The following is an 11,330-nucleotide window of genomic DNA, read 5'->3' on the forward strand; positions in this document are numbered from 1 at the left end:
CTTGCTCTCCTATTCCCAGCGTTTCCAAACCATTTATGTTCACAGCCCCCTCTGTTCTGAAGCTCTTCTATGGCAATTGGTGACACTGCCCAGGACCTCCACATCCGCACTGAACAGGTCAGCAAATGAACTTGTCTTCCTTTTCCCCTTCTCTGCCATGCAGGGACCTGGCTCGCAGCTCGAGATGAACTCAAATGTCACTTCTGATAAACATTTATTTTTGCTGAGGAGTACGATGTGTTTATAGGCAGTAAAGTGGGCCAGTGAGAAGCAACAGGCATGCGCCAAGTCTTGCAACATCTTGACGCTTCTGAATACCTTGGTCTCCCGCAAAAGTCACGTTGTCTGGTCCTTGGGGCATTTTAAACACAAGGGGAAAAATGCACTGGGGAAAAGGATTCCCAAGGTCTCGGGCTGCAAGAGAGACCATGTTGAAACAGCACGACAGTGCGTTCAGGTGGCCTGTGTTGCATCCGTCTGGAGACCAAAGGGAAATACCCTGGAGCAAAGGGTCTGAGAAGAGACAGCAGCTGGCTGAAGGTGCCTTCATTTCTGCACTGCTCCAAGAATTAAGACCTCACAATATCAGCTTTAGACTGTGGTCTCATTTCCCTCGACAGATTAGGTGACAGGGTGGGGGGGAAATTTACATATAGTACCCGTATCTGTAGAATATTTGATGAAGATGAGCAAGTTTAACAGGTAAAAAGGCAGCCTGAACCTTTATGAGACGATACTATTGTCCTGAATCAAAGCTGTCATTCAGCAATACTATGAGCTTAACTGGATGAGTGGGCACCCAAGTGTTAGGAGAAATCCATAACCAACTGCTGCCAAGCCTTCCCACGGGATGTGGGTATCTGTAACCAAGTATTATGTCCTTGATGCTGAAATACTTGGCCAATTCATCTATCACATGCCTGGTGCAGGGGGTCACATTCAGATGGCCTCAAAAATCAGTGAATCTCTTTTTTCTCTGCTCTGCATTCAAGTTCTAAGTTTCCTTTTCCAAGCTGGCTCAGAAACACCAGGAGGATATTCATTCCTGTGGTTTTATGGCATTTATATGTCAAGTCTAGGCAAGAACTTGAAAATGGAGTAGGGCTATGATTTGTGTTCCCATTGGAGGAAAAAGTTTGACATTTAAAAACAGTTGAGCTCAGTTTTGATCTGTTCTTTAGAGAATAGATACTTAGAAGACATTTCATTTGTACTATCTTTTAAATTTAAACTAAAATAGCTCCAGTTGTTTCTTTCTGGGACTAAAAAGGAAGTCCAACAGTCCTGATCCAGAGTAGTCAAATCAGGCTTTTTCCAATATTCTACAAGTCTGGATCCTGGATTTTAGTTCTTTTCCATCATAAACCTGTACAGCTTTACCTCTTGCTTTTACAAGCTGCCACCTTGCAAATCCATTTTAATGTGGCAAGAGACTGCCTCCTATGTCTCTACATAGGTCTAAATACAATGATTTTGAGACTTACAGCAAAGACAACCCCCCATAATTTCCACCATTATCCCACTGCTGACCATATTTGAATACACTTTGATATGTGTACCACCAGACACTGTCAAACACCTCACGTTGGGCACCAAAGAGAACCAAAGCAGAAACCACAGAAAATAGAAATGCTGCTTTCATGTGCTCGTCCAGACACAACTTCCCCTGCCTCTTTCTTTGCAAAATGAGCTTCAGGTACCCGGTTTGGATATACAAATTCAAACTCTCCCCAAAATTCAGCTGAGGATGTGAGTGGTAGCTGGCACTTCTCTGGTTTTTTTCTACACAGTCTGATGCATCAAAAGACAATGAGGAAGGCTGGATGATTCATAGTCATGGAATGAAATGCCATTCACAAATGTTTTTTCCATAGCAATTTGTCACTTATTGTATTGAAACCACTTCAGAAGATGTGTCTCAAAGAGCCTTTTGATATATTAGCATGATTAAAAACATAATGCAATTAAGCAATCCCATAATATTTCTGTATGTTATACAAGTAGGACCTTGAGTGACCACTTCATTGAACCCCCTCACAAATGAACAGTTCTAGCAGAAGGCTGTTTTTCTGCAAGATGCCTCAGATAGTGGTACAACATCAAGGAATTCAAATCTTCTCATCCCAGAGGCATTCTGGCTCACCAAAATCCATCTGTTCAGCTTTGGTGTTGGGTCTAGCCTACATGTCTCAAACCTTCCAAAATCAGCCAAGAAAGATGCACCTCCCCAAGAGCCACTCTGCCCACTTCAACACTGACGTCTAAAATCACTGGGAATATTTCCCCTCTAGATGTTATCTTTCCCTCTTCATTGTCTGTCTAGACATCTATCTGGACATTTGACACTTGCCCTGTTGTTCCTGTCACCTGTTGGTATTTAGGCACATACCAAACTTGTTGCACACCCCTCCACATCGAATTCCCATATCTAGAGCACATTATGATGCAAACATGCACAACTTTGCACTCATACATGACACAGCATTAAAAAAGCCTTCAATGAGATGTAGACAAAAAAGGTCCTTCCAAAGTGCCAGCTGTCCCCACATCCCTACCTGCCGGGCAGTTGCATCGCTGGTGTGTGTCTCGAACTTCTCGATGTCTCGGCAAGTGAAACTTCAATTTCTGTCAAGAGAGGAGAAACAGGAAAAGGATTAATTTATACCATCGAAACCAAAGCCTCAAATTCTTGGAAAAGTGGGAGGGAGGGTGCCCAAGAGATGGGAAAGACAGGGCAGAACAGTTTGGGAATGAAGAAAGGCATTAAAGTTCACAGTATTTAACTAGAAATGTGGAGTTTGATTGAAAGCAGGCCGAGGGAGTTTCGTAACGGCCTCCAAATGTGGTCCTTACAGGCATTACAAAACCAAGAGCTGGCAGTGGCAAATAAATTGGTGACTGTGTCCTTATGAAAAAGCCGCATTTCTCAGCAGACTCACTCGGCAGACAAAACCCAAAGATCTGAAGCAGGTACTCTTCCCCCCTGTGGCTCCTTATGCTCAGGGAGACACCTAGATGGACAGGAGGGTCCCACCAAAAAATTGTGGCTGAAGGTGAATGAGAACAGCAACAGCATCTCCTGAAACCTTCAGAGGCTGTGAAAGTTAACTTTTCTCCAAGTGCAGAACAGAACAAAACCTATCAAGAGCTTCCACAATGTCAAATTGCATCAGAATGTTCATTTCCCATGAGTTTGGATTTCTAATGGTGCCAGCATGTCAGTCTCCTGCTCTCTGGGCCCACCTGTGTATCTCTTAAAGGGCCAATAGAGTCCACCTGAGGTCACCGAATCTTCCCTCACTGGAAATGTCATTAAACTTAACCCATGTCCTGAGCCAAATGTGCTTTAGGGACAGCATCCCCACCACCCCTCACAGACTGTATTAAAATAGCTGTAATTTATTAAAGAAAATGCAAATCAACCCAAATAAGTTATTCATTAATGCCTGCAAAGTACACTTGGTTAATGATTTGAGATGATCTGAGAAGGCTGAGCTGCTGGGGTGCCTGTGCTAATGAGTCACTCCCTGTTCCCTTCTAACCCTCAAGCCCAGCTTCCCATCCCAGTTACACCTTCCTATTGTTTGACCTACTTCACAACTGGGCCAACATTCCAAAAGAAATAGCCCTATATTGGGTGCAACAGAAGCCCATGCCCAGGATCATACAGAAATGACTTTATTTTCACAAGTAATCAAGCACCTTCCTGAAGGCATCAGTTAGGGGGAAATTCCTTTTAGAGAGGAAAAAAGTAAAGCAACTTGGTTCTGCCTGGATGAGGGAAGGCAGAACTGGCTGGAACACTTCCTTTTTTTCACTTTGAAAGGACTGGCTTCCTTATTGCAAGTCAAAAGCAGTAAAGGTTGTTGTGACTGACTAGAAATTGAGTATTTTCAGTGCTCTATTTTGCATGGTAGACTGAAATGTTCTGATAGAGAGTTGATTTGATATCAGGGTGAGGAGGGGTTTCAGGTGAGAATTGCCAGTTCCCATAGAGCATTTTTATCTGTGTTTACCCTCTCAGTTTAAAAGCACTGATATGTGAATCTTTGCATTTGGGCACATTCCCAGCTAGCTGCCACCTCCCCGATGGCACAGTTCTGCTCTGCAGCACTGAGTCACTTTGTGCTAATGGTCAAACATGGGCACAAACGGGACAGAGGAGCCTTTATTTGGATACTCACACTGGTATGTAGGCACACACATTCCCATTTCCATCTACACACATGCCAACCAAAATGTCTCAACATCAGACCGCCACATTTGGGTGGCTTTCCCATGTTTGGGAATCGGCCTCAGCACAAGGGAGAGATGATGGGTTGCAAAGGCAGGAGCAGAAAGCCATTTCCTAACCAGTAAGGGGCCAAACACCCTGGCTGCAGCAGGACCCTTCGTAGGACAGAAATCTGCAAGGAAAACTGGAACAGATCGCTGCCCCATTGAGTGCAGAGGCACTGGAGAGGCTAAGTGGAAAGGGCCAAGCTTGGGGGGGCTGCAAGAAGCCTTGGCTGGGTTGCTGTGCCAGCACAGAAGGAGAGGAGCAGCAATTGGACTTATCAGGGAAGTGATGACCCAGCAGGACTTCAGCATAACCGGGAACGGAACCGGAGCAATAACATTTCCCCAAGACATTATCTGCAGGGTCAGGGTCCTGGAAAGACCTGGGACTACTGAAATAGCCTTCTCAAGGATGGGGGGCCCTCAGGAGGAAGGTGCAGGAGCTGCTGGGCAGGGATGGGAGCACAGCCCTGTGCACCATGACCATCAGCCATCAGGCACTCACTGGCATTTGGCATTTTCGCCATCCTTGGTGCCTCCCTTGAGTCCAAGAGCTCTGCACATCCCTGGGGAATACAAAGGGCGGTGGTGCCGTGGAATTGGCACCTTCAGTGGGAGGCAAACCCTACCAGGAATTTAGGAGCGCCTGGAGTTCAGTTTCCTGCACAGTCTACTAAACACTGACTGAAACACAGAAAAAAATCCTTGGCTTCTGGAGACCTCAATTCAACTTTAGGTTGAGATGGTGAAACAAAACAATTTTCTGTCCTTTTCTGCTTCCCTCATACCACTGTACAAAATATCACCCGGTCCAACACAAGCAGCTGCCTTTGCTCAGGACAGCAAAACAAATGGGCTTCTCTCTAAAAATGGCGTTTTCAAGGGAAAACTTTCATTCCCAGGCAACACAAAACCATTCAATTTTAGGGCAAGGTTGACTTGTGTAAGCAAAATTAAAAGAAGGTGGGGCTCTGGAAGTCTAGGCTTTGTGATCTCCTTCCTGGGAACTGGGGTTTGCTTTTTCACCTGGGGGATACCTGGAGCATGTAACACCAAGAGCAGCAACTGGCTCCCTCTTGCCTTGGCAGAAGCGCTGAAAACACTTCCTCTGGAGAGGATTGCCTTGTCAGCAGAGCCAGCTTGCTCTTGCCTGTCACGTTTTCCAGTGACATAACAGCTGCACCTTCCCTCTGCACATAGGAACGTGGTTGAAAAAGCCTTCGCCGGCACTGGAGCCAGAGCTGACCAGCTCCGACTGGGCACCCCTGTGTGTTTAGGGAGCCATCACACATCACTGAGCATCAAGGAAAGGGGGAAACTCTCTGTCTGCAAGAAGGAAAGGCAAGGAGGGCTGGGCTGACACACGTGCTGGGAATGGCAGTAAAGCCAGCATGGGGTTTTCCCGTGGGCGAACTTACTGCAAGCATGACAGGACAGGGCTGACAAGGGCGGACAGAGCAGAGAAAGCAAGAACTCTTCTGGCATTAAAGGACTATGGCTGTGGTCTCCTAAACCTTGCAAGTGCCTGTCTGTTTTGGAGGGGCACTTGAGATTAGGGGAGAGGGAGGGCACTTCTTCAAAGGGGGCAGATTAATAGCTCTTTAGCATTCCCAGTTGTTTGCAGTCACCCGGGGAAGGTGAAATCATTTCCCACCACTATCTCCAACAGCTAAAAGAAACACATCTTAAATAGATAATCTATTACAACCATCAGGGGGATTTCAAGGGTGGGTGGTTTTGTTAACTCTTATTGTTTTATCTCCAATTTCACTGTTTTTTCTTAAAGGCCCAGCTCCTGGAATCACAGGACCATGTGGCCCAGAGCAAAAGCAAGCAGGGAGTCCTCCCAGAGAGAGCAAAAAGCTTGGAAATAACACCATCTAGGTGCAGGGATTGCAAGCAGCTGAAAGGAAACAGGACTTAGCTACCAGAGAAGTTGGAAGGAAAAAACAGATCTGGTATTTGGGGATGGAAAGCTGAAGATGGAGGCCAGGTTGAGAGCAAGCTTGCAGACACTGGGAAGCAGAATTGAGCAGTGTGCTTTGAGATACTGAATAGCAGAAGAAAAAAAGCTTTAAGTCGTGAGGGAAAGGGAGTTTTCAGCTGTCCCTCCTTTGCTTGCATAAGTACGGAAAGAGTCCCAGCGAAATGAGACTATTGGGAAAGCAGTGAGGATCAATGCTCCCTCCCCATTCACGGGCACAGTCCCTGAATCCCTTCAGCATCACTAAAGCCACAACAAATGCCTTCAACACAAACCCCTGAGAAGTTGAGCATGCTCACCACGGTGCAGAGGGGCAGCTGATCTTCCTCCAGGCTGCACAGGATACCTGCTGTTGTGTTACACATACACATTTCTATCTCTACAAGCTCACAAATTCGGGGATTGTTTTTCCTAGCAGCAGCACTGAATCCATCCTGTTCTCCACCCTGATGAGCTTTCGGCAAATGAAATAGTACCAAATGTTACCCAGCATGGGAAAGGACCTTGTTTTCTTCTTTGGAAAGCTTTGCCTCTCCTGCAAATATGAGTTTATTTGTGCTCTTTGTATGATTTTATGATGTCCCATAAATGCAGAGGAATTCCTATGTGAAGGTAAAGTTCCCCCTGAACTACCTATTTCTAGCCCATTCTGCACAGATGTTTTTATAGGAAAACCCAGTCAATTTGTGTCTAGTAGAAATTCCCCTCGGGTATTCGCCTACACCAGGCAAGAGGTTTACACAGTAGCAAGTGAAGCACTGGTCAGGCTGCCTCTGGGAAAGCATCTGCCGCCCTCTCTTTGCTCCTCCTGAACTGAGATGGAAACACCGACACAGCACCCAGTGGTGCTCAAAAACCAGGCTCCAAGATCAAGAAAACACCCCCACCAACTGCCTTAAAATTAACATTTTAAGCAAACCAACCCACCTCCTCTCCCTGCCAGTTTGCTTTATTTTTGCATGTCTAGAAGAAAGGCACCTAACAGAGCTTTGGCATTTTGCACTTTTCACTGCAATCTGTATGGTGTCCCTCACAGACCCTTGGGAACATCCAGGGCACACCTGGGCACAGACTGGAGAGCATTCCACACTCCAGCTTGGAGTGCAGAGCAGTACAGGTTTTGAGCATAACCTTAGAGCTCCTCTATATTAGCCCTTATAGACTTGGCTCCTTCATTTTTCTCCAGCTGATCTTCACAGCCATTAGAGCTAGAAATGTGCTCCTGTGCCGTGGCTTCCCTTACCTCCCACCTCCCCGCCTGCTTCAGACCAGGTTTTTCCAAAGCTGGGGTTCCTTTAAAGCTTTGCTGTTTTATTTTGTGATGGATAACACTGAGCTGGCAGCTGTGAAACCCATTAAGGTCGAAACACCAGAAAACTCTGTGAGGATGTGGCAATGAGAGGCAGCGAGGGTCTGAGCAGGGGGGAATGAATTTCACGTCCATCACGGCAGCCCATTCACAGCCCCTCTCCCCCAGTCATGCTCAGAACAGTCTTTTGCTTTCCTTATTTTTTTTCTCACATCCTTTTCCTGGTCCCCTTTATCTTCCCTGGTTTTCTCCATCCTTGCCCCTTGCTAGCCAGACCTATCCCACTTAGCCCCACTTCAGACGCAATGAGAAGGAGGACCAGGGGGATTTGTTTTTCTTTCCTAAGCAAAAGCCCCATATGCCATCTCACCATCTGTCCACCAGCAGACCCCCACCCTGGACCTCGAGCCACTTGGCCCAGGACAGTGCTTCTGGCTGAGTGTGGAGACCTGAGGTTTAGGAGCCTAGGGGAAGTGGGCAGTGGAGCTGGGGAAGGTCTCCTGCCCAGGGGGCACAGCTCTCCTCTCTCCATTGGCAGCAGCCCTTCCCAGGTGTAAAGGGACAGGAGACCTGGGCCAGGCATCCCTGCTCCTCCGCAGGCTCCGGTACTTTTCTCCAAGCTCTTTTGGAAGCTGTGACCCAGCATGGAACTGTTAACCCTGGTGGTACCTGGGAGCAAGTGCTGGCCCCTCAAGCCATCACTCCTGTTCCTCAGCTGCTCCCCACGCTGGCTGCGAGGGAGATTGGGCCACGCCCAGGGGCACAAGAGGGACTGCTCAGAAAACAGGGGCGCTGCCTGGCACACGGGCACCATGAGAGCCCCATTTCCTCACTAAGCCAAGCTATAAAAAGGCGGAAAGGTGCCGTGGCCAGCAGATCCCACAGGACACAGGGGGCCATCCGGCCTCGGGCACTGCTCCCGGCAGGCATCCTGTAGCACTTCTCAAATCACTTGGTAGAGATAAACTGCGACTTCCCAGCAGACTCATGCCAGCAGCAACAGGGGGATTGCTGGATGTTATCCCCTGCCTGGTGGTGGGGAAGGAGTTCCTGCTCAAGAGTGCAACTCTTCCAGCCACTTGCAATGCTTCTGTTTCTCCAAAAACCTTCTTTTAAGTGGGGTACTACCCCATGGACCCCATCTTCCCCTTATTCCTCATCCAAAGAGACAACTCAAAACCAAATCCTTCAGCTCCTGCAGTGTTTGCTGACTCGAGGTTCACGGCTTTTGGCTGCAAACCCCAGCCGATCCAGGGACTGCTCTCACAAGACTCATAAACAGAAGCCGAGCCTGTCAGCTGCAGGTTTAAACTCCTCACCACAGACCTTTGCTGCTCCTGGAAAGCAGGAGGGGGGCCGGGGTCACCCCAGGTACCAGGCAGCACTGCCCAAGGCAGGTCCCTATAGCCACCACTCGGATCATCCCATTCCTCGCCTCGTTTGGCGGTAGCAGCACAAGAGGGGTTTTTTTCAGACACAAACAGTTTTTGGGCTAGCCCCAGGGATCTCTCCAGCATGACTCAAGCCAAAGCTGCAGTAAACAGAGAAAATGAGAGGTGGGTGGAAACAGCTCCAGCCCTGAATTTCAGCCCCAAGCCTCCCCCAGAGCTGTGGGAACAGGTCAGTGTGGACCCATCTGAAGAGTTCAGAGACATGAACCACCATCTGCTCCCAGACATGTCAACACTGCTTCAAAGCCCAACAAGGCAAGGAATACTGTAGGATACTCATCCCGCACAGGGTACAGAAGCCCAGCAGCACCAACAGAGTAAAAGGTGTCACCAACAAAAATCTGCACTTTTGAGCCTTCTTTATTGACCTGCTGAAGCTAGCACCAGCATTCCCCCATCCTCAGAGGAGAACCCACAGGGTCCAGTGGAGCTTGGATGGGGCTCAAGCAGGCATAACACAGCCATATGCTCTGCACTGATGCTCTGGCAGTACCAGAAGCCATCCTGGCAATGCCAGTGTGCCTCATTTTCCTGAGCCAGGAGCTGTGGAAGGGGTCAAGGCTGGCACAGCAGCAAAGCCAGCCCATCATAACACTGGGGTGTTTGCAATTACCTCCTCCCATAGCAGCCCTAGCTGCTATATGCCATGCCTGTCCCTCTCCTGGGGCTCAGACACACACTGAATCCCCAGGTTTAACCTCTAGCTCAAATTCTTTCAGCAGGCAACACTACCAGACAGAGAAGGCTGGAGGTTCTTCCCTCCCTGCCAGGACCAGGGATGAGGTTTTCCTCTTTGCAAAGTGCAGGGTTCAGCCACAGTGTGGGCTAGGGAAGAGAGAAGCAAACACCAGGTGAGTTTGAGAGGTGGGAGGGACCTGGAGACACAGGGAATTCAACCTAGAAGCAGCATCACTTGTGCAGAGATAGGTTTTTAAGGCAGGGGAAAAAAAACACAACTATGCAAGCATGCACGTGCCTAAAATCTACAGCACTGCAAACTATACATGCAAAATGAAAGGACACCGACCTCATCAAGCAGTTGGTCAACTCTTCCCAAAATAGCCGTCTCCATTTGGTCTGCTGAGAGCCAGGCAGGGAGCTGTGTGGGTCTGTCCGCTTCCAAGTGGGACACCCGGGACTGCAGATCGGAGGTCCGAAAGTACAGCAGGAGGCTCAGCACCAGAGAAAGCAGGGAGACGCCGGGCAGCCCCGAGCCCAGCAGGAGAGGGAGGCGGCAGCATCTCTCCCCATCGCCGGTCCTGGGGGGAGTCACACACCCCCTGTCAAAAGCTGCTTCGTCGACGCCTTTCCAGCTCTTCTCCTCCAACATTCCCTCCCTGTCCTGAGAAACAATAAATAAATAAATAGAATAAAGAAAGCCTCACTCCTACTCCAAGAAGCACAATCCAGAAGGCACAGAAAAAGAGCATCCAAGAGGATCCCAGTGCCAGCAAATGACAAATGACAGCAATAATGACAAAAGTGGATAGGGGGGGTGTCTTTAAAAAATAAAAACAAACCACACACACATAAAAGAGGTGCAGAAAAAAGAGATCCAACTGCAGCAAAGAGTGCGAGGGGGGAAAATAATCTGATCAAGATTTTTTTTCCTCCTGTGTTTCTGTCTTTTGGTTCGCTGGGGAGTTTTAGATTCCTTCTAAGCTGCCCGTTTCAGTTCCTTCGCAGACTGGCCAGGAGCTTGCACATGAAAGTCCCCATTAGAGAGAGGTAATTCTCAGCTGCTCTGGCGACGTTGTGCTCTGGCTGATCGTGGCTCCCCTGTAACATGACACACTCCCTTCGAACTACGGGGCTGGGATGAGCGAGCTGCGCGGCTTCCCAAAGTAACCTCCTCTGCTCGCCCTCTCTCTCCACCTCTCCCTTGCTGCATGATTTATTTATTTATGCAAAGCGCCGGGGTGGGATCGGGCAGTGGGACGCCCCTGTCCCGCTCGGTCCCCAAAGCACCTCTCCGCCGCCAGCCCTTCCTTTGAAGTGACTCTCGCCGAGGTTATTTATAGTGGCAGGAAAGAGATTGTAAAGCAGAGGCTGGGCTCACACCAGCCTGCGTCTTCCTTTCCTCCCCGCAGCCGAGAGCACTTTATGGGATGGTGCAAAAGCCTTGTCGCGTCCCCCACGCAGATCCTGGGGCATCCCTGAGGCACCAGCCGCGGAGTATTTTGACCCTGATATTTTGAGGAGATCAACCAGGCGGGGTGAGAAACAGAGGGAAACATTTGGAAACAAGAGCTGGCAGCTGAGGGCTCTGCAAGAAACAAGCGAAGGGCAACAGGGAGAAACACCCCAG

At 48.7% G+C, this 11,330-nt stretch overlaps 1 protein-coding gene across 16 annotated transcripts in view; it reads right to left on the reverse strand.

The window, feature by feature from the left end:
- The window catches only part of COL13A1 (collagen type XIII alpha 1 chain), an 87,663-nt gene extending 76,663 nt beyond the window's left edge, over positions 1-11,000 (reverse strand). For 14 of the 16 annotated variants that reach the window (XM_027692867.1, XM_027692879.1, XM_027692878.1 and 11 more), the window contains exons 1-3: positions 10,552-11,000; positions 10,050-10,359; positions 2,556-2,625 (exon numbers count right to left, since the gene is read on the reverse strand). In XM_027692867.1, coding sequence (XP_027548668.1) covers positions 2,556-2,625; positions 10,050-10,359; positions 10,552-10,553 — 382 coding nt within the window. In that variant the 5' untranslated portion in view covers positions 10,554-11,000. Of the gene's footprint in view, positions 1-2,555; positions 2,626-10,049; positions 10,365-10,549 lie in introns of all 16 variants that reach the window. The other 2 variants (XM_027692866.1, XM_027692865.1) reach the window with 2 other exon arrangements.
- Positions 11,001-11,330: the final 330 nt, after the last annotated feature.

Source organism: Neopelma chrysocephalum, unplaced genomic scaffold, assembly GCF_003984885.1.
Source record: "Neopelma chrysocephalum unplaced genomic scaffold, ASM398488v2 Primary Assembly neopelma1_89, whole genome shotgun sequence".
Classification (NCBI taxonomy): Eukaryota; Metazoa; Chordata; class Aves; order Passeriformes; family Pipridae; genus Neopelma; species Neopelma chrysocephalum.